This window comes from Ovis canadensis, chromosome 26, assembly GCF_042477335.2.
Source record: "Ovis canadensis isolate MfBH-ARS-UI-01 breed Bighorn chromosome 26, ARS-UI_OviCan_v2, whole genome shotgun sequence".
In the NCBI taxonomy this organism is placed as follows: Eukaryota; Metazoa; Chordata; class Mammalia; order Artiodactyla; family Bovidae; genus Ovis; species Ovis canadensis.
The window spans coordinates 31,852,127-31,879,699 of NC_091270.1; the positions used below are offsets into that span (position 1 = coordinate 31,852,127).

General features: G+C 41.9%; 1 protein-coding gene across 1 annotated transcript; it reads right to left on the minus strand.

The window, feature by feature from the left end:
• Positions 1 to 3,301: 3,301 nt before the first annotated feature.
• On the minus strand, positions 3,302 to 26,550 carry MTNR1A (melatonin receptor 1A). The gene is made up of 2 exons (XM_069573293.1): positions 26,251 to 26,550; positions 3,302 to 4,314 (listed from the first exon to the last, which is right to left on the minus strand). Exons 1-2 carry the CDS (start codon positions 26,480 to 26,482, stop codon positions 3,446 to 3,448), a joined length of 1,101 nt encoding a protein of 366 aa, XP_069429394.1. The 5' UTR covers positions 26,483 to 26,550; the 3' UTR covers positions 3,302 to 3,445.
• Between the last annotated feature and the right edge of the window lie 1,023 nt (positions 26,551 to 27,573).

A 27,573-nucleotide genomic window follows, 5' to 3' on the forward strand; every position in this document is an offset into this window, starting at 1 on the left:
ATCCTGTCTGAATCTCTGCAACCCCATAGACTGCAGCATACCAGTACCCTGTCCTTTACTATCTCCCGGAGTTTGCTTAAACCCATATCCGTTGAGTCGGTGATGCCATCCAACCATCTCATCCTCTGAACCCTCTTCTCCTCCTGCCTTCAATCTTTCCCACCAGCAGGGTCTTTTCCAATGGGTCAGTTTTTTGCATCTGGTGGCCAAAGTATTGAAGCTACGGCTTCAGCATCAGTCCTTCCAATGAATATTCAGGACTGAATATTTAGAATATTCAGTTTCCTTTAGGATGGACTAGTTTGATCTCCTTGCAGTCCACGGGACTCTCAAGAGTCTTCTCCAACACCACAGTTCAAAAGCATCAGTTCTTTGGTGCTCAGCCTTCTTTATGGTCCAGCTCTCACATCCATACATGACAACTGGAAATACCATAGCTTTGATTATATGAACCTTTGTTGGCAAAGTGATGTCTTTGCCTTTTAATATGCTGTCTAGCTTTCCTTCCAAGGAACAAGCATCTTTTAGTTTCATGGCTTTAGTCACTGTCTGCAGTGACTTTGGACCCCAAGAAAATAAAATCTGTAATAATTTAGTATTTCCCAAATATGCTTAATCAAAAAAATTATCAGAGATATCTTTTACAATAACTGACCCTAGAATTTTCCAAGGAGATTCTGATTATATATCTGTAGAGATATTAGCAAACATATCCAGATCAGTTTTGTTTTCTGTATATAGTTGCAAAACACCAATTCATTCTAGAATGTGATAGTTTGTTTTTCTTGTTGTTGTTTTATTTTTGCATAACTTTAAAATGCAAGAAAATTTGGTTCTAATTTCCTGCAAAGCACTCCATGCCACAAACCTCATAGTACTTCCAAATAGCTATTTGGATTAAACTTAGAATCATAGTTTATGAAACCATAGTTTACTCATGCTTTTTTTCCTTCTTCTTCTAGACTTTCAGTATTATTAGGGCAATGAAATATTGAGCTATTACAGAATATTGTTTTGAGTTACCTATAAAAGAAAAACTTTCTGGTTTAGCAATTTACTTGCCCAAATCGATTATCAATCAAGAACCCATTCATTGCATTTAGCGCATATATATAAGAATCTATAGCTCTTTGATTCTTTGGCATTTTTAACTGATTCAGTTCAGTTCAGTCACTCAGTTGTGTCCAGCTCTTTGTGATCCCATGGATTGCAGCACGCCAGGCCTCCCTGTCCATCACCAACTCCTGGAACTTGCTCAAACTCATGTCCATCGACTCGGTGATGCCATCCAACAATCTCATCCTCTGTCCTCCCCTTCTCCTCCTGCCTTCATCTTTCCCAGCATTAGGCTCTTTTCCAGTGAGTTAGTTCTTTGCATCAGGTGGCCAAAGTATTGGAACGTCAGCTTCAGCATCAGTCCTTCCAGTGAATATTCAAGACTGATTTCCTTTAGGATGGACTGGTTGGATCTCCTTGCAGTCCAAGGAACTCTCAAGAGTCTTCTCCAACACCACAGTTCAAAAGCATCAGTTCTTCAGTGCTCAGCTTTCTTTACAGTCCAACTCTCCTATCCATACATGACTACCAGAAAAACCATAGCTTTGACTAGACAGAACTTTGTTGGACCTTTTAACTGATTAGATGACTCAATAAATTAAAAGAGAAAAATTCAAAGCAGCTGGTCAGTGACATGAATGATAATGATATTCAGTGACAAAATCATAATAAACCAAATGTCTAACAAAGATGAACACAGTTTTCTATGTAGTTAGTGCTTTAAAATACTATGGTTATTGACATTTGAAAAGAATTCTGTCACATAATTTGTTCTTTATCTAGTTGAATGTTCAGCTTTTAATAGAGAGGATCACTGTGGTTATCACAACTGCAGCTCCCCAGTGCTAATCCAGCCAACTGAAGACTTGGTGATGGCCATGGTTGTGGAGTTATTCACTGATTTATTTTCAGTCTTTCTCTGTGTAATGAGTTACTCATCTCACTTTCCCTTTTTTGTTCCATGTACTCATTTTTAAGTAAAATACATTGCTTGTTTTTCTACTAGAAATATTCAAAAAGTGGAGGGGAAAAAAGCAATTAGTACCTTGGTAGCAATTATTACCTTGGGAATACCAGACCACCTGACCTGCCTCTTGAGAAACCTGTATGCAGGTCAGGAAGCAACAGTTAGAACTGGACATGGAACAACAGACTGGTTCCAAATAGGAAAAGGAGTACGTCAAGGCTGTATATTGTCACCCTGCTTATTTAACTTATATGCAGAGTACATCATGAGAAACGCTGGGCTGGAAGAAGCACAAGCTGGAATCAAGATTGCCGGGAGAAATATCAATAAACTCAGAAATGCAGATGACACCACCCTTATGGCAGAAAGTGAAGAGGAATTAAAAAGCCTCTTGATGAAAGGGAAAGAGGAGAGTGAAAAAGTTGGTTTCAAGCTCAACATTCAGAAAACGAAGATCGTGGCATCTGGTCCCATCACTTCATGGGAAATACATGGGGAAACAGTGGAAACAGTGTCAGGTTTTATTTTGGGGGGCTCCAAAATCACTGCAGATGGTGATTGCAACCATGAAATTAAAAGACGCTTACCCCTTGGAAGGAAAGTTATGACCAACCTAAACAGCATATTGAAAAGCAGAGACATTACTTTGCCATCAAAGGTCTGTCTAGGCAAGGCTATGGTTTTTTCCAGTGGTCATGTATAGATGTGAGTTGGACTGTGAAGAAAGCTGAGTGCCAAAGAATTGATGTTTTTGAACTGTGGTGAGAGTCCCTTGGACTGCAAGGAGATCCAACCAGTCCATTCTAGAGATCAGCCTTGGGTGTTCTTTGGAAGGAATGATGCTGACGCTGAAACCCCAGTACTTTGGCCACCTCATGCGAAGAGTTGACTCATTGGAAATGGTCCTGATGCTGGGAAGGATTGGGGGCAGGAGGAGAAGGGGATGACAGAGGATGAGATGGCTGGATGGCATCACCAACTCGATGGATGTGAGTCTGAGTGAACTCTGGGAGTAGGTGATGAACAGGGAGGCCTGGCATGCTGCAATTCATGGGGTTGCAAAGAGTTGGACACGACTGAGCTGAACTGAACTTTGGTGGCACTTGGCAATAAAAGAAAAGTTTGCACACTTTCTCCACTTGAATACATTCAGCATTTTTCTTAAAATTAACTCCCACTCTGTTCCCTGAACTACACTCTTCAATGAACGTATAACTCATGGTATGTTCTGTTTCTCTTGGTAAGTAGAACCAGAGACTTGTTCAAAATGCTGACAGCACATTAGCTCAGACATATAGGGACAAACTCTAAAGACTGTAAGCTTTCTCCCCCACGTTGTTTTCCTAGGCATCTACCAAGAGGGAATGAAAATGAGTAAGGCTTGGAGTAGTGTTCAGATCTTGCCATTCATGCTCCACATTTTTAAACGGAGTCCACCTTTACTAGGTTACGGTTGGCTATTAATGGAGAAGGTTTGCGTTTAATTCTATCTGCTACATGATTGGAGCTATCCACAAAGAACATCTTGGTGGTACACAATGAGACTATAATTTTTCTGTATTCCTGCCTGAAATTTTGGTTCAGTAGTCCATATATGATCGCATTGAGGCAGCTGTTGAAATATGCCATATAGTAACTAGCCACAAACAGCCACTCGGGGATCCTGGGTGCCATGCTGGCAGGGTCCGAGGCCACAACGAGACCAATGAAGTTCAGAGGAGCCCAGCAAATGGCAAAGAGGACAAAAACCACAAACATGGTGACAAAATTTCTGAAGTCCTGGGGCTTTAGTTTCGGTTTGTTGTCCGGTTTCACCTTCCATCTGACCTGAAGAACCAGGGCCCAGATTCTCAGGTAACAGAAGACGACTACGAGCATCGGAACTATGAAATGGAACACCACCACGGCGATCGTGTAGGCTGAGCTGACGGACTGCGTGAAGGTACAGGAATAGATCCTCGGGTCGTACTGCAGGGTCCCCACACACAGGTTGGGCACGATCGCCACGAGCGTCAGCGTCCAGATCAGGAACACGTAGCAGAGGGAATTCGTGCCGCTATACAGCTTGCCGTATCTGAGGCTGTGGCAGATGCAGCAATAGCGGTTGATGGCAATTCCAGTGATGCTGAAAACGGACCCGATGACACTCAAGCCCATCAGGAAGCCACTAAGTTGGCAATGCAGGGAGCTCAGGCTCCACCCATTGTTAACTATAGACGCCAGCGCCAAGGGGTACGGATACACGGCCACCAGCAGGTCTGCAACTGCCAGGCTCACCACAAACACATTCCCTAAAAGAGAAAGGTTTAGAAAACATGGGTTAGGGCCCGTCTCACACGGGTTGCATGGGTTTTCTTTCCCAGGTATTCAAGCAAGAGCTGTGTCGGCTGCTCGGATGGCCCAACATCACAGTTACCGGAAGAGAGTGAAAAGTGTTGGTCGCTCAGTCGTGCCCAACTCTCTGGGACCCCATGGACTGTAACCCCATCAGCTCCTCTGTCCATGGGATTTTCAGTCAAGGGTACTGGAGTGGGCTGCCATTTCCTTTGTGGTTAGGGCCAGTTTCACACGGGTCGCATGGGTTTTCTTTCACAGTTTTTAAAAAAGAGCTGGGACTGCCACTTGGGTGGCAGCTTCTGCCGGATTCTAAAAGAAGCGGAAGCCATTTCCCTGAGAACTGAGCTCTTCATTGTCTTTATCAGATCAACTCCACTGTTCCCAAGCTCCCGGATTCCCCAAACAAGGCATATTTCGTGGTTAAAACTGTCCTCTTTTTAACTCCTTGGTTTCTCTTGTGCTTTAAAAAAATATATATATATATTTATCTTGAGTTCAGGATACGCCCATCACATCTTTTATTCTGGAATCGTCTACATTATCTGAGAAACCTCATATTGCTTCTTCTTTTTTTTTTTTTACCTCAAGCCAGGCAGGACTTCCCTAAGTTCCAGGCCTTTTATCTCTCTCTAATTCTTCAAAGGTTCTCAAATTCCTGTTCCTGGAAAACAGAGGGCCCTCATCTATATCGTATGAGAAAAAGCATCCTATTATCAGTGGCTAGGTTAGAATATTGGCTTCGCCCCTTACTAGCTGTCTAACTGGGGCAAGTTACATTATTACATCAAACTTTAATTTCCTCTTCTGTAAGTGGAGATAATGATGGCATTGTCTTTACAGGGTATGATGAGGACTAAATGAGGCCATCTCTGTCAAGTACTGAGCAGTGTCTGGCACATGATAGGTGATCGATAAATGCCCTACAACTGTCTCACCTCAATCCAAAGGAAAAGGGAGAAATGCTTTTAGATTTTATGAACAACTTAAGGTAGAAAAATTAAACTCTAGATAATCAGGGTAAGTAACAATTTTATATGAACACAATAATTCAACATATTTTAAAGGTTAAGTATACTCCAGTCAAATTTTACAAGCTCTTTTACAAGTATGTTAAAGTTAAGTCCCCTATATATGAACAAGTTCTGTCCCGAGAGCATATTCTTAAGTCCAATTTGCTTGCATGTCCAACATAGTTAGCCTAGGCACCCAACTAGTAGAATTGGCTACATAGTAGTATACTGTAATAGGTTTATAATACTTTTCACACACATAATACATAAAAGTGCTAATCGCTCAGTCATGCACGACTCTTTGTGACTCCATGGGCTTAGCTCTGTCCATGGGGTTCTCTAGGGGTGAACAGTGGAGTGGGTTACCATTCCCTTCTCCAAGAGATCTTTCCAACCCAGGGATCGAACCCAGGTCTCCTGCTTTACAGGCAGATTCTTTATCATCTGAGCCATCAAGGAAGCCAAAATACATAAAAAACAAACACACAAAAAAATTAAACATTTTTAATCTTACAGATATTAAGAAAAGGTGGCAAGAATACACAGGAGAACTGTACAAAAAAAGATGTTCACAACCCAGATTATCACGATGGTGTGATCACTCATCTAGAATGTGAAGTCCTCCAGGAATGTGAAGTCAAGTGGGCCTTAGGAAGCATCATTAGGAACAAAGCTAGTGGAGGTGATGGAATTACAGTTGAGCTGTTTCAAATCCTGAAAGATGATGCTGTGAAAGTGCTGCACTCAATATGCCAGCAAATTTGGAAAACTCAGCAGTGGCCACAGGACTGGAAAAGGTCAGTTTTCATTCCAATCCCAAAGAAAGGCAATGCCAAAGCATCTTCTTCACTCCGCACTCTTCACTTGCGTCTGCACTCATGTCACATGTTAGTAAAGTAATGCTCAAAATTCTCCCAGCCAGGCTTCAGTAATACGTGAACCGTGAACTTCCAGATGTTCAAGCTGGATTTAGAAAAGGCAGAGGAATCAGAGATCAAATTGCCAACATCCGTTGGATCATCAAAAAAGCAAGAGAGTTCCAGAAAAACATCTATTTCTGCTTTATTGACTATGCCAAATCCTTTGACTGTTTGGGTCACAATAAACTATGGAAAATTCTGAAAGAGATGGGAATACCAGACCACTTGACCTGCCTCTTGAAAAACCTGCATGCAGGTCAGGAAGCAACAGTTAGAACTGGACATGGAACAACAGACTGGTTCCAAATAGGAAAAGGAGTACGTCAAGGCTATCTATGGTCACCCTGCTTATTTAACTTATATGCAGAGTACATCATGAGAAATGCTGGGCTGGAAGAAGCACAAGCTGGAATCAAGATTGCCGGGAGAAATATCAATAATCTTAGATATGCAGATGACACCACCCTTATGGCAGAAAGTGAAGAAGAACTAAAGAGCCTCTTGATGAAAGTGAAAGAAGAGAGTGAAAAAGTTGGCTTAAAGCTCAACATTCAGAAAAATAAGCTCATGGCATCCAGTCCTTTCACTTCATGGCAAATAAATGGGAAAACAGTGGAAACAGTGGCTGACTTTATTTTGGGGGCTCCAAAATCACTGCAGATGGTGACTGCAGCCATGAAATTAAAAGACACTTACTGCTTGGAAGGAACCAACCTGGACAGCATATTAAAAAGCAGAGACATTACTTTGCCAACAAAGGTCCATCTAGTCAGGGATATGGTTTTTCTTGTAGTCATCTATGGATATGAGAGTTGGACTATAAAGAAAGCTGAGTGCCAAAGAATTGATGCTTTTGAACTGTGGTGTTGGAGAAGGCTCTTGAGAGTCCCTTGGACTGCAAGGAGATCCAACCAGTCCATCCTAAAGAAGATCAGCCCTGGAAGTTCATTGGAAGGACTGATGTTGAAGCTGAAAACTCCAATACTTTGGCCACCTGATGCAAAGAGCTGACTCATTTGAAAAGACCCTGATGCTGGGAGAGATTGAGGGCAGGAGGAGAAGGGGACGACAGAGGATGAGATGGCTGGATGGCATCACCGACTCAATGGACATGAGTTTGGGTGAACTCCAGGAGTTGGTGATAGACAGGGAGGCCTGGTGTGCTTTAGCTTTAGTCCATGGGGTTGCAAAGAGCCGGACATGACTGAGCGACTGAACTGAATCTTACAGTACTTTGAAAAATACAGTAGTACAGTACAACAGCTGGCACACAGGGGCTGTCATCATGTGAACAGGCAAAAAGAATTACTGACAGGACGTGGGAGAGAAGGTGGGAGATGGTACAGCCGATTGTCAGCAGTAGGTGATGGAGGGCAAGCTGCAACTTCACTCACGCCTGATTGGATGGTACAGGTTCTGGTTCCTTGGTGGATTCAGTTCTATCTCCCCTCTTGAAAAAACTGATCCTGTGTTGTCTGGATAGTAGCTCTTTTTGTTCTCATCGTAGATAACAGAGTAGCATTGAATCGCATTGTGGAAGAAAGGCTGTTACAACGCTTGTGTACCATTCTATGTTCAGCTCCTGTGTCTCAAAAGCTATCAGTGCCTCCTCAGACAGAACTAACTTAGGTGGCTGGACAGGTGAATGCACATTGACATCTTTGAAAGTTTGCCTCTTGAAGGCTCATACGTAGGGGACTTACTGTATTTACTTGTGTGGTTTGTTCTCCTTTGTTTCATACTCTTCTTCTGCCCTGAGCAGCTCCTCATCTAACTTTTCATTGCTCCCCATCCCTCCCAGTCTGTGTTAAAAGAAATGCTTAGAACCTTCACTTGTTTGCCCCACCATATGAAAGAGCTTTCTCTTTTGAAGATTCCTAAATCACTTTATTTTTACATCTTTCAATTTAAGAAACGTTGTAATAAATTCCATTCAGTAAAAATGCATTAAGTGAATAGGTTCTGGGGAAATGAGAATGAATGGTCAGGATTCCTCCGACCCTCAATCTTAGAAAAACAAACACAATTTAAAAGAGAAGGAAGAAGTACAATATGAGTATATACAGAAGACAAGACAGAGAGGCAGGCAGGGGGCTGGACAGAGTGGGAAGAACGTTTCAGGCAGACTGGTGTGTATTCTGCGTTGATTACATTTACTTGTAAACTTGGCTCTCCTCTGTGTCCACACTGTTGTCCCCTGAGATTGTCTGCCTGATATTTGTATCCTGAATAGTACCCAGCTGAGACTTCTGCTCTAATGTTCAAGGAAGTAAATTAAATTGTCTTCTCCCAACATCTGAAATAAAATAACCTTTGTGAGTTTTCTGTCCGAAAAATTTTATTCCAGCCTGAAAAATGCTGCAAGGAAGTGAAGAAAGCTGCAGTGACTAAAAAAGGCCAGGTTTCACATCTAAGTAGGAATTTCAGATAGACTGTCATGAAAACAATTTTCTTTGAAAATAGGTTATACTAAGCCAAATTGAAGCAATAAATGCACATTTATTTTTCCCACAGTTCAATTTCAATTACCAATGAAATGTTTAAATTCTAACATGGGCATATTTCAATAAATTTTTTGACTCAGCATGTTTAATACCTTAAAAACGAGAATATATGAAACTCAGCTACAAATTAAATTGTCATCAAAACAGTACATTTTTATCCAGAATGTTATGATGACAAATGGGCTTGATATAGATTTTTAAGTTTTAAAATAAGATAGTAAGTGATGTCACAAATTTCTTTCATGGCTTTAATCCTCTGCTCCATTTATTTTATAGTGATTATGCTTCTTTTCTGTTCAAATAATTACCATAATCAAATGATTCATTTACTTTTCTTTGAAATGATCCTATTTTACAAGAGGAGAAGAAAAAAAAATGAAGCCTTAGATTCTATGCAGATGTTGTTGTTGGGGAGCTCAGCTAGAGGCTTTGTCACAGCTGGTGTGTGTGTGTGCGTGTGTGCGTGCGTGCATGCGTGTGTGTGTGTGTGTGTGCGTGCGTGCGTGTGTGTGTGTGTGTTGTGTGGTGTGACAGGGAGGAGGAGGAAAGAGAGTTCCTATTTTTCATTTAAGAATTCTACCAGATAAAAGTATTCACAGTTAGACACCTTGTAAGGTCATCTCTTCCATCTCAGCTCTGGGTAACGCCAGATAGATACAACCCATCTGCTCTTACAGACACCTAGAAGTCTATACAACCAGCATAGCAATGCACTCTGAAATTTAAAATAATCTCTGTTAATGGCTTACTGGGTTCCGGTCCTTCCTCCAAGGTTCAAGTCTGACCTCACTCTCCCTCTTGACATCCATCGTTTCTTCTCAACCGCTTTGTCTGTGAACTTCAGGCTTGGGATGGTTAATTTTATGTGTCAACTTGACACTACCTTGGTATATGTGGTTAAACATTTATGGGTGTGTCTCTAAGGGTGTTTCAAAAGAAGTACATTGGAATCAGTAGACTGAGTAAAGTAGAGGCCCTCCCCAGTGTGGATAAGCATCATCCAATTCACTGATGGCCTAAAGAAAACAAAAATTTGGAGGAAAGGAGAACTCAGCCTTGCTGGCTATCTACTGAGCGGGAACCTCGGTCTTCCCCTGCCCTTGGACTGGGACTTCTGCCTTAGATACTCCTGACTCGAAGGTCTTCAGGCTCAGATTAGAACTCTGACCTGGCTCTTCTGAGCCTCCAGCTTTAGATGGTAGACTGCGGGATGCCTCAGCCTCCACAGTCATGTGAGCCAACTCTTCATGATAAACCTAGCATCTTCAATGTATATAAATGAAACGCATTTATCCCGGAAACTCTGATGAGTGCTGGGCGCTTCCGTTTACTGCAGCTGCGCCCTTCTACAGAGAAATGCCCTTAGTGGAACAATGAATGACCAGCTGACCCTGGTGCACAAAGGCCAGCCCTCCTGCCTCGAGTGGTGACAACTGCATGGTTGGATTTACTCCTAGAGGCCCTCGCCTCATGGTCAGGCCAAGTCTAGGCTTCACCAGCAATCCCACCCTTGCTTGACTCGTTCCCTGCCTGATCGCCTTCTCTCACTTACTTCTGCTCCCTCCTGAGTGCACACTTTCTACAAAGCATGAGCACCGAACCTCTGATCTTGTTCTCAACTTAGGCTTTTAGGCAAAATAAGACAGACCTTCAGCTCTATGATGAGTCTGGGTGGTTTTCGAAAGAAGTCATCAGCTTCTTGGTAGAAAAAGAGGAGCTAGTTCTATGCCATCTTACAAACCAGGCAACCAACCTCTTTGGGTACAAGTTATAGACTCTGCATGCTTCTTGGCATCACTCTTCAATTCTTTCATCCTCACTAGGGGTGGACATGCTTCCTACATCTCACCTCCACCTGTGCGTGGAGGTCTGTCTTCCTCTAAGGCTGTATTTGAGATTCAGGACTGTGAGAAGGAATCTTTCAATCCTCCCTGACAGCAAGGTGCCTGGCATATAACAGGTACTAAGAACAGTTTCCTGGATGAACAAATACATCCCTACTCTCTAAACAACACCTGTCCAGAGCAGAAATTGTGTGCTCTTATCTGCCTGAATTTAGGTTTCTCAACAGACCAATATTCATTCCTCTTTCATTTTCAGCCTGGACTTCACCTGTGTGCAGAGCACAATTAGAGACTCACTGAATTCATTGCTCATAAAGATTTTTTTCAACCACCGCCCCCCCCCAAAAAAAACACCTGCTGTGCCTGGACTTTAACATCAAACTGGTAAAGATCAATTAAAATGGGGGAGGGGTGGGGATGAGCTTCAGCTACTCTTGGAAATATTTTTCATTTGTTTTAAGTAGCAAATCCATAGACTCAGCTCTGAGAAATCTGGTTTAATGAAGACTCTGCTTATACACCTGGATGATATAAAAAAGTCCATGTGTTTATTAAACTTTAAGGGTAGGACAAGAGAAAGTTGAGATGTTGAAGGTGATAGGGTGCAGTACAGGGAAGGCAGAAGGCTTATTTTGCACATCAAAGCTCACTGGCCCTGTCTTACGTTCTTGAACTTCAAAGGACTGTATCTCAGAAACCTGTCTTTTTAGATTATCAGAGGGAACAGATGCTCCGAAACAAGCCACACCTGAGTTTGAATCCTGACTATGTCGCTTGCTAGATGATCTCCGGTAAATCAAAACCTCAGTCTCTTCATATGTAATAAGTCACGATACTAACAGCCATGGTGAAGATGCAAGAGAATGCACGGACTGTGCTTGGCTTTGGATAAACACGCATTCCTCACTTTTCCTTGGCTGTGGTGGAACAGCGTTCAGCTTCATAAAAGGTGGCTCCCTGGAGCAGACGCACACCAGGGCTGGAGGAAGCGTCTCATCCGCCCTGGCTCTTGCCTGGATCTCTGTCACCTTGCAAGGGGCCTACTCCAGGCAAATAAGCCCCCCCCCTTTTTTTAAATTTTATTATTATTTTTTTTTACTTTACAATGTTGTATTTGTTTTGCCATACATCAACATGAATCCGCCACAGGTGTACACATGTTCCCAATCCTGAGCCCTCCTCCCTCCTCCCTCCCCATACCATCCCTCTGGGTCATCCCAGTGCACCAGCCCCAAGCATCCTGTATTCTGCATCAAACCTAGACTGGCGATTCATTTCTTATATGATATTATACATGTTTCAATGCCATTCTCCCAAATCATCCCACCCTCTCCCTCTCCCACAGAGTCCAAAAGACTGTTCTATACATCTGTGTCTCTTTTGCTGTCTCGCATACAGGGTTATCGTTACCATCTTTCTAAATTCCATATATATGCATTAGTATACTGTATTGGTGTTTTTCCTTCTGGCTTACTTCACTCTGTATAATCAGCTCCAGTTTCATCCACCTCATTAGAACTGATTCAAATGTATTCTTTTAATGGCTGAGTAATACTCCATTGTGTATATGTACCACAGCTTTCTTATCCATTCATCTGCTGGTGGACATCTAGGTTGCTTCCATGTCCTGGCTATTATAAACAGTGCTGCAATGAACACTGGGGTACACGTGTCTCTTTCAATTCTGGTTTCCTCGGTGTGTATGCCCAGAAGTGGGATTGCTGGGTCATAAGGCAGTTCTATTTCCAGTTTTTTAAGGAATCTCCACACTGTTCTCCATAGTGGCTGTACTAGTTTGCATTCCCACCAACAATGTAAGAGGGTTCCGTTTTCTCCACACCCTCTCCAGCATTTATTGCTTGTAGACTTTTGGATAGCAGCCATTCTGACTGGAGTGAAATGGTACCTCATTGTGGTTTTGATTTGCATTTCTCTGATAATGAGTGATGCTGAGCATCTTTTCATGTGTTTGTTAGCCATCTGTATGTCTTCTCTGGAGAAATGTCTGCTTAGTTCTTTGGCCCATTTTTTGATTGGGTCGTTTATTTTTCTGGAATTGAGCTGCAGGAGTTGCTTGTATATTTTTGAGATTAGTTGTTTGTCAGTTGCTTCATTTGCTTTTCTTTCTAAAACTTTCTCTCTGGCTGCGCTGGGTCTTTGCTGAGGTGTGCTGGCTTTTCTCTGGATGTGGAGCACGGGCTTCGTTGTTCTGCAGCATGTGGAATCTTCCCGAACCAGGGATAGAACCCGTGTCTCTCTCCTGCACTGGGAGGTGGATTCTTAACCACTGGACCGCCAGGGAAGTCCCCAAACAAACCTACTTTTACCCCCCTGTTCCCTCCAGCTATCAGCCTCTTCCTCTCCCCTCCAATTTTTCAAGCAAGGCTGTCCCTCTATTTCCTTTCCACCAATTTTGAATTCACTTTCTAGAATATCTGGGTGCTACTCACACCACGTTGGTCAAACTTCTCTCCAGTCATCAGTGACATTCTTCCTGATCCCTTCTCTCAGCCTTCATCCTCCTTAAAGTCTCTGAAACATAACACCCTGTTCCCAGGAGACCTGTCCTTAGACTACCTTGCCTGAATAGTAGAAGACGCTGTTCCTACAACACACGGCTGCTTGTGAGGACAGCTTGGCTCTCTGGCCACCTCCATCCTCCTTCCTTCCTGGGTCTTCGGTCTCTTTCTCTGTTGAACTGCACCTCCCCATTCTGCTCCTTATTTCAGACTCCTATCGGGTCGCACAGAGTTGGACACAACTGAAGCGACTTAGCAGCAGTAGCAGCAGCAGCAGCAACACTGTGAACACAGATGATGACTAGCTGCTCTTAACTGTTAGATAAATACAGCCTCTTTACAATAAAAGAGACTAAGAACACCATAAGGAGCTCAACATAAAGGAATATAGTACAGAAACGTACCACTGCACATCACCTATGTTTCAATTAAAAAAAAAAAAAAAAGGACTTGAGGAATAAAAAGGTAATACACTTGACCCTCTTGCCCTAGCTCAATTTTGAGTTTTTAAAGGTGTGAAATCTTGCTTAAGGATTCTGCTCATTTTCTAGATCTGGTCATTCTGTTCTTAGAAGGATGGGTGGGGGAGACACCTGTAATATGTAAATACCCATATTATAGCTGTATTGATCCAGTCTTTCATCTTTACACTGACTACAAATTACTCACATATGCACTATTTTTTCGGAGAAGGTGATGGCACCCCACTCCAGTACTCTTGCCCGGAAAATCCCATGGACAGAGAAGCGTGGTAGGCTGCGGTCCATGGGGTTGTAAAGAGTTGGACATGACTGAACGACTTCCCTTTCACTTTTCACTTTCATGCATTGGAGAAGGAAATGGCAACCCACTCCAGTGTTCTTGCCTGGAGAATCCCAGGGACAGGGGAGCCTGGTGGGCTGCCGTCTATGGGGTCACACAGAGTCAAACACGACTGAAGTGACTTAGCAGCAGCAGCACTATTTTTTATATCACAGAATGAAGGATGAAACTTTAAAGACAAATGGAATATCTGAACCATATTTTTAAAAAGGCAATCAAAAAATTCTATTAACTCTACTTGGGCTGTGCGTGTGTTAGTTCAGTCGTGTCTGACTCTTTGCAACCCCATGGACTGTAGCCCATCAGGCTCCTCTGACCATGGGATTTTCCAGGCCAGAATACTGGAGGGGGTTGCCATTTCCTTCTCCAGGGGATCTTCCTGACCCAGGGATGGAGCCCATGTCTCCTGTGTCTTCTGCATAGCAGGAAGATTCTTTCCCCACTGAGCCACTGGGGGTAGTCTTTATTTCCTTAGACACCTTTCCTGGTTTTGAAGGTCTCAGGGAAATGCCAGCTTTAGTAGACAAATTAATGCCACTTAATAATATCACTATTTAATTAGAGAAGAACTCTAAATTGCTAAATTAAAAAAAAAATTCCTGTCAATATTAAAACTGGTGGGCCTTCCCTGGTGGTCCAGTGGTTAAGAGTCTGTAAAGAGTCTGTGCTTCCAACACAAGGGGCACAGGTTTGATCCCTGGTCAGGGAACTAAGATTTCACGTGCCACACAAGGCGGCCAATAAGTGAATATTAGAAATGGTGCAATCATATCATTGCCCTTTTTATATGCTAAAATTAAATGAGAAATAAAAAATGCTAACAGTACAGAACTATAAGATTCTCATAAAACTAAGTTTTAAAACTTCAAAATTTGGTTCTTTTTTTGATTCACTTAGAGAATATTTAAAAAGCATATATCTATATAGTATATGCATGATATATATAAACATATATATCTATTACATGTAGCAACCTTTTTAAAAAGCTTATTTGGTAAAAGAATGAGAATAACTGAAAGTACTTCAGACCCTAAATAGAGGAAATAATTAACGTCACTAGTAGAATAAGTCAAGTAAAAAGGGCACAAATGAAATTAAAACTTAAAAAAAACACTAGCAAATAAAACTCTTAAAAGTATACATTAGAATGTAAACCAAATCTTAATTAACTGGAGTAGTGTTTGTTTTGCCAAAGAACTATGTCCCAAGCTCCAATATTATCCTAGACTTGGTACCTAGGAGACAGCCAACAAGTATTTAAGAAAAAAAAAGAAATTGAATATATGGAAGATAAAAGTACATTATCCCTTTCTAGACCACAAGAGAGTTTTGATTTCCTAAGTGTTTCAGAAAATTACATAAGATAAAATACAAATCATTGATTATAAACATTTATTATCTGCCATTTAATAAATACATGAGAAAATTTTTATGAATTTAAGTTAGCAGGTTGGTCCTCGAACCTTCCCCAATAGGTATTTCTTCAGGCTGTATTAATTCCTTCACAAGATATGGGGCCAATATATTCTCCTCAAAGCTCTGCTTTTGTCTCTATTCTTGACTCTTAACTATTGACTCTATTGATGTTCTCTCATTGATTTGCCCTTAAAGGAAAGGTCACGTTTCTCTCTTTATTACCCTCTACTCTTTCATCCTGAGGTAACACTTTAAAAAATGCTCATGACTACTTTAAGCTCCAGCTATCACCTACCAATCAACTGGAAAAGTTCCTGTTATGTAACATGTTCTGAGTCTTACACCTTTACACTCCATGTTTTATTTCTATTTGAAAATAAAAGAACTAAATTTTAAAAGTACCTTGACTGCAGCCATGAAATTAAAAGACACTTTCTCCTTGGAAGAAAAGCTATGACCAACCTAGTCAGCATATTAAAAAGCAGAGACATTACTTTGTCAATCAAGGTCCATCTAGCCAAAGCTATGGTTTTTCCAGTAGTCATGTATGGATATGAGAACTGGACCATAAAGAAAGCTGAGCACCAAAGAACTGATGCTTTTGAACTGTGGTGATGGAGAAGACTCTTGAGTCCCTTGGACTGCAAGGAGATCCAACCAGTCCATCCTAAAGGAAATCAGTCCTGAATATTCATTGGAAGGACTGAGGCTGAAGCTGAAGCCCCAATACTTTGGCCACCTGATGTGAAGAGTTGATTCATTGGAAAAGACCCTGATGCTGGGAAAGACTGAAGGTGGGAGGAGAAGGGGATGACAGAGGATGAGATGGTTGGGTGGCATCACCAACTCGATGGACATGAGTTTGCACAAACTCCGGGAGTTGGTGATGGACAGGGAAGCCTGGCATGCTGCAGTCCACGGGGTCGCAAAGAGTCGGACATGACTGAGCAACTGTACTGAACTGAACTGAGAGGTCATCTGTTGAAATGGGAGCCATGTTTTACATATGCTTAGCATTGTGGCTTGCATTTTGACAACCAACAAGGATTTGTATTCTGTCTCATATTGAAGGTATTCAATAAATACTTATTTAAATAAATACTCAGTTCTGCTGCTGCTGCTGCTAAGTCACTTCAGTTGTATCCGACTCTGTGCGACCCCATAGATGGCAGCCCACCAGGCTCCCCCATCCCTGGGATTCTCTAGGCAAGAATACTGGAGTGGGTTGCTATTTCCTTCTCCAATGCATGAAAGTGAAAAGTGAAAGTGAAGTCGCTCAGTCATGTCCGACTCTTAGCGACCCCATGGACTGCAGCCCACCAGGCTCCTCCATCCATGGGATTTTCCAGGCAGTTCAATCAGCACCAAAAGTGCTCAACATCAAAGCAAGTAAGCATCCTTTTAAGCTACAAGCTCAACAACTCAAATTCACCCTGAAATAGTCTAAATAGTATTCAGACTCAAGCAGATTCTTTTTTTTTTCTTTTTGTCCATTTCTCTAAGACTAACTTCTTCAGTGTGGTTGCCAAAAATGTACACCTCTGTGGGAGAAAAAAAAAATTTAGAGAACGTCAATCAGAAAACCCAAAAGTTTATCCTTCATTGGCAGCATTATTTAATTTCACTAAATTTCCTTGAGCTGTCACCCAGAGTCCTCTGGTTTCAGGTCAGCTAACCTACTTGAAAGTTGAGAAGATTAGGTTGCTGATTATGGAATCAACTTTGTGAATGAGAACAGATAATATTGATGACACCATGCAATGTCTTAAACATGCAAAAAATGCTTCTTTAAAAACAATCCATTAATGGCCTCTTTGGTAGCCTAGAAAATCCTTACTGTATTTATTTTTTTAGAAGATAGGGCATTTCTGTTAGACAACTGAAAAAATATGTAGGAAAAATAGGGAAATTCAAGGTACCTTGTAATGATTTTACTGCTACTGCTAAGTCACTTCAGTCGTGTCCGACTGTGTAACCCACTAGATGGCAGCCCATCAGGCTTCCCCATCCCTGGGATCCTCCAGGCAAGAACACTGAAGTGGGTTGCCATTTCCTTCTCCAATACATGAAAGTGAAAAGTGAAAGTAAAGTTGCTCAGTCGTCCCCGACTCCCAGCGACCCCCATGGACTGCAGCCCACCAGGCTCCTCTGTCCATGGGACCCTCCAGGCAAGAGTGCTGGAGTGGGTTGCCATTACTATTCACCTCAAATGTTCTAGTTTTTATTTTTCAAAGGTGTTAATAAAGAATGAGCAAAACAAGCTTGGAGACAGTGGAGATTTAAAATGACTTCCAAGGCAGACATTTTTCAAAGCAGGTATTTTTTTTTTTTAAAAAAAAAAGCAGAACCCTCAAATGTTAGTGAGAAATAAAAAGCAGATGGTTTATATTTTATCCTTGGTTGACTTTTTAAATTTCCAAGAGAAAAATGATTCTGAAAGCTGGCAAAAGTAAGTTCTATCTCATCCATGATTAATTTAATGCTGAAAATTACTGCTTTCTTATGAAACTGAATGACGGAAGAATACAAGATCCAAATTTAGCCATGTGGACCCAAATTCAATCATGTATTTAGGAATCTAAAACCACTGCCCTAATGTTTCCAGGGAATTTGACAAGTCTGGAAAAATTTAGAGTTCCATATTAAAATACTTAAAAAAACACAATGCCTAAGCATGCAAAGGAAAACATCAATAAAGTGGGTTGCCATGTCCTTCTCCAGGGGATCTTCCTGACCCAGGGATCAAACCAGGGTCTCCTGCATTGCAGGCAGATTCTTTACCATCTGAGCCACCAGGGATAACATAATAATACTTTTATTTATAAAGTATTTTATGACTTCAAAGTGATACATAGATAGGTGGATGGGTGGGCAGAATCTAAGTTTATCCTCCCAGCATCCCTGTGAGATAAGTACCCCACTGGACAGATGGACAAGCTGAGGTTTAGAGACATTGAAAAACTGGGCTCTAAACATACCACAAATAAAAGTACTGCAAATACAAGACTCAGCCTGAGTCTTCTGACATTAATTGCCGTGTGCCTTCCACTGTACTACACTGGGCTGTGTGCTGAGATAAGAAATACTGATCATTTATCTATGAATTTGGGGGTTTAGTTTCCTTTATCTACCTGAGGAGGCTGTTATAAGGACAAATAAAACAAAATGTGGGAAAGTACTTTGAAAACTGTAAATTGCTGTATAAATTGTAAGTACAAAGCAGTAGACATTCCAAATAAGAAGTTATTTTTCCACTTTATCCACAGACATTGGACCAAATTTGCTGTCTGTGAAAGCGTGACACGAAGTACAATTCCAGCAGTTTCCTGCTTTAATTTTTCTCAAGCTTGAAAAGCACTTCAAACACAAATTCAGAAATAACTTAAAAATAGGATGGTAGGGTTGAAAAGCTGAATTCCTTTAATAATCGGGGTTGGTAATTTGATATGGATGCTGTAAAATATCTATGCATTAAATTGAAATGTTGACCAAAGATGGCCAGCGGTTTTTGCAAAATTGCGTATGAACCAGAGTAATAAAAAGGAGGCTTCGGTTTTATTACAAAAGGTTTAGATTTACCATTAAAAACACCGGACAGATCAGTGAGGAATACTGTATATCCTAGAATCTAGGCCTTTGTTACTATTTTAGTTACCTTATACCTCATGTCACGGATATTCAGCATATCACAGGAAAGCATCATTGACAGTGGGAAGAGGACATAAGGTGCAGAATGAATGCGTATTGAAAAAGAAACCAATACAATATTGAAAAGTAATTAACCTCCAATTAAATAAATTTATTTAAAAAAAAAAAGAAAGTTCCTGGGGACTTCTTGGTGGTCCAGTGGCTAAGACTACATGCTCCCAATGCAGGGGGCCTGGGTTCCATCCCTGGTTAGGAAAACTAGATCCTGCATGTCCCAACGAAGCCCTGGCACAGCGAAATGAATAATTCTTTTTTAAAGAAAGTTCCCGAAAGGATAAAATGACTCAGAAGTGTTGAAAATGAGTTGTTTTTATTTTCCTTTTTGGATTCGGGCACTTGGTTCATATATAAATAGTTTAGATTCTGCTGTGTTTTTCTTTGGCTTTAAAGAGTCCACAGAACTCTGGGTTTTAAATCACCAGGAAACCATGTGACTAAGCCACTTTCATGGCCTCTACATGGACATTCCAAATTGATACTGCAGGAGAGACTGTCTGATTCTTTATTTTAGAACCACTTCTAACATCCGCCTTTGAACGCCTCTGTGAGAGGGAAGCGTTTGCTTATGAGAACCTGCTGTTCTCCAGGTGTGCATTGTTGCAAATTGAATGGCCAGGCTGGCCATCTATTGAGGCCGCTCCTCCTGAGTAGTTACAGCTTGAAAGGGTCACGACAGGCCTGGAGGAGCCCATCTCTCCCTGATGGCCCACCCAGAGGCATTCAGGATTGCTTGCTCACATACTCTGCTGGTCAGCTCATCATATGTGTCCCTGGCTCAGTCTGCCCAAACTCACGAGAACCTCATTATGCCCCAGAGAAGTAACCCATTGTTCCGCAACCAAGAAAGAGGCCCATCAGAACAGGCTTGAATTATTCTGGGTAGTTGGTCACTTCATGCTCTTCCAAGGAGGGAAAACCATATGGAAAATTTCTAAGATTTGTAAACATTTCTTGGGAGATAAAATGGGGAAACAAGATGTCATTAAGATATTTTCCTCCAGCCAATATATGACAAATGACCCAGGTAGTTTAGGACAAGTGAGGCATACTTTCATAAGAACTACGGCACCAATTATCACCACCTACACACAGTCTAGTCAGTTTCATAGCACTATGATTCCCAGCTTTGTAGTCAGTTTCATAATCACGTAAATCAAAGGACTCAGAATCAGAAAGGACTCAGAGATCTTGTCCATCAATTTACTGAAGGGCAAACAGCCCAAAGAGATTATGGATAAACACAGATCCATTCAGGAAAGAAGGCCCAGAGCCTCAGTTCTGGACACATTTTCTTCCCAAGCTCCTTCCACTCCTCCCTATAGGATCTGATTTACTGGTCTCCAACACAGGAGCTCTCAACTTACGAGCAGCTGCACATACTTATACTTATTTCCACCCTATCTCTGACTCTAAATCTACTCTCTATTATCATGCCATGAACCCGAACCCTCTTCTGACATTTCTGAATTAATAAGGGAAGCTCCGACCCACACCACTCTTTCCCATCCTCACAGGATCCCAAGAGGCTCAGAATTCAGACAAGGCAGGTTGTTTTACAGAAGCTCATGAGTTCAGGTGATCTAGCAGTTCTGAAGATTATTTCAGCCATATTGTTGGTCTGAATGCTCTTGTGGACCAGCTAGCATAAGAACCAAAATATCATATACAATATTCTTCTAAGAAATCCATAGTGTGTTAATCGCTCAGTCATGTCTGACTCTTTGTGACCCCATGGACCATACCCCGCCAGGCTCCTTGGTCCATTGAATTATCTGGGCAAGAATACTGGAGTGGGTTGCCATGCCCTTCTCCAGGGGACCTTCCCGACTCAAGGATTGAACCCAGGTCTCCTGCATTGAGGGTAGACTCCTTGCCATCTGAGCCACCAGGAAGTGAACTTGTACAATACAACACACTTATAAGTTCAGGGCTATCTTTTGCTGATGCTCAACAGACACAATTAGGAAAAAGAGATACAGGTATGACTTTTACTAAGTGACTGAATCTAATTATGTGGTTGAAGAAAATCAGAGACCAAAGAGCAAAAAAAAGACAATGGAGAAGAACAAAAGAGAAGGCAAACAAAGAGAGAAAGGAGGGGAAGGAGGCAAAAAAAAGCTAGCGCAGGTGACGAGAATGGTCAAGGGCTCAATCAAGCAGCTATGAACACATTCACTGGGACCCGGGCTGCAGAACTGATGACCAGGTGGTGAGTGTGGTCAAGGTTAACAGAGACGGCAGCGAGCACTGTCCTTCATGGCCTGAGCAAAGGATACAAGCAAAGAGTCAAGTTCAACACAGGCAACAATCTGCTCATAGATGATAGAAAAACTTCAGGGTGGTGGTTTCCAGTACTTGGATTCTGCATAAATTCTAGTTCAAGCTGTGACTAATACTGCCACCCGTATTTCAAATCATTTCCCAAAAGTGATGGTCACTTATGTAAATAAATACGTTAAAACACACCGAGCTGTACACTTATGTTTTATGCATTTTACTAAGCTATACCTGAATTTGAAAATAATATTAGGTAGGCATTGCTAAGACTTAAAAGCATCTTAAGACCAGCCCTGGAGCATCCAAGTTTAAAATTCATTAAGTCAAGGCAGAGGCTCCATGTTTTCTCCATAATTTGTGCAGCCCTTCCATGCGGTGACACAGGATAGACAGGAATAATGTTCAATATTGATCTGAAAGAAACAAGTGTGGGAGTGGAATACCAGTGTTGATCACCCAGTCTTGGAGTCACTCTGGGAACTTTTTTTTTTTTAACTCTACTGAAAGTTTACCCCACTATGCACCAAACTGAAAAATAAAAATAAACCTCTTTAGAAAGGTATCTTTCTAAACAATTGCATCCTTGTCTTCTTAGGCAGAACATCCTGAATGTGATCAGGTCTTTCCTTGATGGCTCAGAGTCATAGGTAACAAATCCATCATTGTGCTCTATTCTTCTAGAGATCGGTTAATGCTGGGCAGTTATTTGTTTCTGTACAAAGTTCCCCTAAAAGGCTGTGCTTGTTCAGCTTTCCAGACCTGCTTTTAATGAGTCTGTTTCTACCCATGCTGTTTGCCAAGTGTACCGTTCCCTTATATGTGTCAATCTTCCTTCTAACTCACTGCTTATAATTTATGAGGGTGCAGATACTAGCCTCAGAGGTTTGTGGCGCTCCAGTGCAGAACAAGTCAGCCATGGGTGAGAGCCCATTACTTTTGCTTACTTCCATTTATTGCCTATTTTCTATAGAGGTTATACTTCCAGATAATTAAATTTTAAATAAATAAATCTTACTTTATTTTTTAACCTAAAGTTTTAAAGTACAACATGTATGTAGAAAAATGTGAAGTCATAAGTCTACAGCTTATTTTAACAAACTGAATATGCCTGTGTTAGGTGTACCTAGGGAAAAAAAACACACAATTACACATGCTTTATGCTTTTCAACATATGCATCATTTTCCACACGCAAAGTTTGCAAAGTATCCTTTTCCAAATGCATCATCTCACTAGGTAACCACAACAATCTGTGAGGCTGAAAGATTAGATATTTTCTGTATTTGACAAACGTGAAATGTGCGGCTTGGATGTCTTAACTGATTTCTTAGATCACAAGGTAGTTAGCAAGTATGAATGCCAATGTTTCAGTGCAGAAATCTTCCCATTACACTATGAAATTTGCTCAGAAGAGGCAAATACAATACTGTTCGTTCTTAATATCAAATTTTGGACAGGAGCCCAGCAGACAGTCTGTCAGCACCTAAGATCCTGGTGGCTGGCTGGGGTTCGTGTCTGCGTCTGTTATGGTTCTGATGAACAGGAGGAGGGGAGCTTACACAATCATGCCATTATACCACTTTCCCAAAGGAAAGTCCTAGTTCAAAGTTTAAGATCCCTTGGCATTCCTGTTTTCTTGTCTCACCTCTTCCTTTCTCTCCTATCCATCTTTTCATCCTTAATACCAATAAAATAAAATTGAAGGACTGTACAATCATAATTTTTCATAAGGATCCCAAAACTCATATTTGAATCAGTGATCTCTATCACTGTTTCATATTACCATCAATTCTGTTATTGATTAGTCACTAAATCACGTCCGACCCTTTTGTGACCCCGTGGACTGTAGCCCACCACCCTTCTCTGTCCTTGAGATTTCCCAGGCAAGAATACTGGTGTGGTTGCCACTTTCTTCTCCAGGGGACCTTCCTGAACCAGGGATCAAACCCGCATTTCCTGTGTATACTGCATTGGCAGGCAGATTCTTTAGCACTGAGCCACCTGGAAAGCCCACCATTCATTCTAGAAAACCTCAAATAGTTTGAATTGTAATAGTGGTTCTTTTGAATAAAAATCCCCAATTATAAAAGTATAGAAGTATCAAATATTTAAGCTCACCACAGGGCTATCTCCCAGTTAGCTCCAGGAATGCAATGTTTTATAAACTCTATCAAAAAAATTGCTCAGCAAACAATCAAATTACAAAGCAGTGTGACGGGACAGCACCTTGTCTAAGTTCTTTTTTGTAAAGCATAAAGAAGTACACTTGGGCCAGGCATGTGGATATATTTTTTTTTTTTAATGAAAGGTTCTGTAGGATTCAAACTTTCCAAGTGCTGCAACTGTTGATATCAATGAAGTGAGGTAAGCTCTTGGAGAAAGATCTGAGAATTACACCCTACTTGACAATTTAGGGTTGAAAGCAAAGTCCTGTTATTAACCCCTAACCCAAGGAGTCAAAACGATCACTAACGCAATGAGACTATTGCACTGCAGATTAACCCATCATAATCAGAGCAAGCATGCCCAGAACCTGGAGATCCACGGTGCAGTGGGGATTGGCAGGAAATCAGTCCTGGTGAGAAAGCAGGCTTCTCAACTCTTCTCCTGGGATATGACAGAGAATTCTCATACCAGGCTCACAGCGCTGGTCTCCTCATATCCTCTTTTTTTTAAAAAAAAAAAAAAAGAAAATTCCATTTAACTTAAAAAAAGGAAACAAAAACATTTCACCCATTTGTCTCAACCTCTCTAGCCATTTCCGGCAATCTACCCACAACGCCCAATCTGTTTTCTGCATCATGAGCTTGGTTTTTTTTTTTGGGGGGGGGGGGGATTTACATGTATGAGATATAATATGCTATTTGTCTTTCTCTGGCTGACTTATTTCCCTTCCCATAATGTCCTTAAGGTCTATCTGTGTTGTCACAAATGGCAAGATTTCATTCCACTGTATCCATTCAGTTCAGCTACTCAGTCGTGTCCGACTCTTTGCCATCCGATGGACTGCAGCACGCCAGGATTCTACCGTATGGCTGAGTAATATCCCGTTGTGCATTTACATAACATTTTGTTTATCCTTTAAGCTGTCAATGGACATTTATATTGCTTCCATATCTTGGCTACTGTAACCGACGCTGCGATGAACACAGAGGTGCATATATCTTTTCAAGTTAGTGCTTTGCTTTCTCTGGGTAAATACCCAGAACTGGAATTGCTGAATCCTGCGGCAGCTCTATTTTAAATTTTTTGAGGAACCTCCATACTGTTTTCCATAGTGACTGCATCAGCATTCCCACCAACAGTGTAGAAAGGTTCCTTCCCTCCACATCCTTACCATCACTTGTTCTCTCTCATCTTTTTGACGATAGCCGTTCTGACAGATGTGAGGTTCTATCTCATTGTGATTTTAATTTGCATTTCCCCCTGCAATTAACTATAGTGAGCATCTTCTTTTATACCTGTTGACCACCAGTATGTCTTCAGAAACATGTCTATTCAGATCTTCTGCTCATTTTTTAATCAGATGTTTGGGTTTTTTGCTATTGAGCTGTACGAGTTCTTTATAGACTTTGGATACTAGCCCCTTGCCAGATATATAATTTGAAAATATTTTCTCCTATTCCATAGGACGCCTTTTCAGTTTGCATGACTTCCCTTGCAGTATAGAAGACATTTAGTTTGATATAGTCCCACCTGTTTATTTTTGCTTTTGCTGTACTTTTGATGTTGGATTAAAAAAATCAATGCCAAGACCAATGTCAAGGAGCTACAGTCTACATTTTCTTCTAGGAGCCTCTTCCTGAAGGCAGAATTCCTTTTGGCAACCTCGTTTCAGCCAGTCAGTGAAGTGAGGCTATTCTATGAACCAACTCCAATTCAATTCATATTACCAAGTGTTGATTAATTCTTAAACTATGGACAGTGCCAAGCATTACAGAAAAAAAGGAGCCCTCTCAGAAAGGAACTCAACAAAATCAAATTGTTGACTGACTACCATTTAGAACAAAAATACTGCTTTTAACAAATTTGTAAGCACATGGTTCCTTCCCATCCCCACCCCCAGCTCCTAAAAGTTTGCCTCCAAATACAGAAGTAGCCATCTAGTCATCATTTAGAGGTCCAAATAGCCAGTGTCCTACAGACAAATTGTTCTGGGGCTCCCACCAAGGATAAACTAATTTCAATTCATTGCTTGGAGAAAAAAAAAAATGAAGTTTAACTCAAGCGCAAAGTTAGCTCTAGTAGTATAGTATATGAAAACACCCTCTTTATTACATCAGTTTCTATGTTTAAAATGCAAATTTGTTTAACGAGGGGAGAATAACAGTCACTTTTCCAAGCAGGTATAGGTGTCTGTGGTTCTTCTTTGTATGCTAAAAACCAAAAACTCTTCCTGACAACAAAACTAAAAATACTTTCCCTATCATCTTGCCAGCTTACCTATTTTCTCATATTTGAACAAAGCTGGGAAAAATCGGTTACATGTCAAACCAAGCAATTGATTTATTCATTGATCTGATTTGAAAGGAACTTTCTGCAACCTGTATGTGGTCTCTCTCAATCTAATAAAGCTCAGAAACTGAAAACTGTACAGTGGGTCCCCCTCTCCAAAAAATAAAGAAAATCTGACTCTGACTTAGAAATTGAAGGCTTCTTAGTTGGTTCAAGAAAAAGTACTTCGGTCTCTATTTTTAAATATGACTCAAGGCCCCAGGTTTTAAGAAAAAAGTTTAAACTTTCTAGGAAAAGAGCCAGTTGACAGCTCGAGGCAGCTGCGTGCTTGCAAAGGTGGCCGAACAGGGAAGAGGTTGCCGTCTGGGAAAGCTGGGGGCTTGCCCGTCCAGCCTGCCGGGTCCTGGGAGCCCCTACCTGCATTCCTCAGCTTCTTGTTCCGATACACGGACAGGACCACCAGGAGGTTGCCCACGATGTCCACCACGATGGTGAAGATGAGGATGGAGGCGAGGGTGGCGGCCAGCCACGAGGGCCGCGGCCGCACACCGTCCCCGGCGCCGGGCGCCGCCTGCGAGACGTTGAGCAGCGCGCTGCTGCCGTTGCCCTTGGGGGTCCCGCCCGGCGAGCCCCACAGCCGCCCCGCCATCGCGCTGGCAGGGCCGGCGCCGGTGGATCCCCAGAGCGTCGCGCTCCCGCCCCGCCGCCTTTTATGACCCCGGCTCCCGGCCCGCTGCGGCCGGACTCCGCACCTGCCGCCCCTCCCGGGACACCTGGCGCCGCCCGGGTCGCCGCTGACTGTGCGGACAGCGCCCCCGTGCGGGGAGCTCGGGCCGTCGCCTGCGTCCCAAGGGCACCCTGCACCTTCTTTAAAAAAAAAAAAATTAATTTTAATTGGAGGCTAATTACTTTACAATATTGTATTGGTTTTTGCCATATATTGACATGAATCAGCCATGGTCCCCCATCCTAAGCCCCCCTCCCACCTCCTTCCCCATCCCATCCCTCAGGGTCATCCCAGTGCACCCGCGCTGAGCGCCCTGTCTCATGCATCAAACCTGGACTGGCGATCTGTTTCACATATGGTAATATACATGTTTCAATGCTATTCTCTCAAATCATCCCACCCTCGCCTTCTCCCACAGGGTCCTTGCGCCTTCTTAAGGAAGGAACGTTGTTGCTCTTTGGTCCAGAGACCCTTCCATGCTCCATTAAACAGTGTCCCCTCTGGGACATTTCCCCAAATCAGGGCCAGATTGCTTGGGCTCCACCCCTACCTCAGATCAGGGTACCTTAGATAACCATCATATGATCCACGTTCCTCATCTGTAAAATGTGATGTTATAAAAAGTAACTCATCTAACCTTCTAGATGGTAAGAGATGAAAAAAGACTCAAGGAACTTTGCAGTCAGGTGTCGCACCATAACCCCTCACCCCTGCCTCATATGCTACAAATGCCATCCGTAATGGTGATCATCTTTCCCCAAAAGCTGTTTTGGGGGCTTCTTGAACACTGTCCTTAAAACGACAAATTCCTGGCCTCAACCTCTGTGCACGCCTCTACATGCTTCCACTATGTAGGAAGAATGGAGAATGCTGTTGGCTTGAAATGATAAAGGTTCCACTGAGAACACTGGCTCACAGCAATCATAAACTCATTGTGCTTTCAAATGTCAGGGATTAAATAGATTCTAAGGAGCCACAAGCTTTTGTCTATAGCTGTTCAATTCAGGCAATCA

Bases quoted from the DNA above. Each gene is read 5' to 3' on its own strand.
- MTNR1A (XM_069573293.1), bottom strand. From the start codon at position 26,482: ATGGCGGGGCGGCTGTGGGGCTCGCCGGGCGGGACCCCCAAGGGCAAC. The intron at 4,315-26,250 runs GTAGGGGCTCCC...TTTCTCTTTTAG, and splicing joins CAAGAAGCTGAGGAATGCAG to GGAATGTGTTTGTGGTGAGC.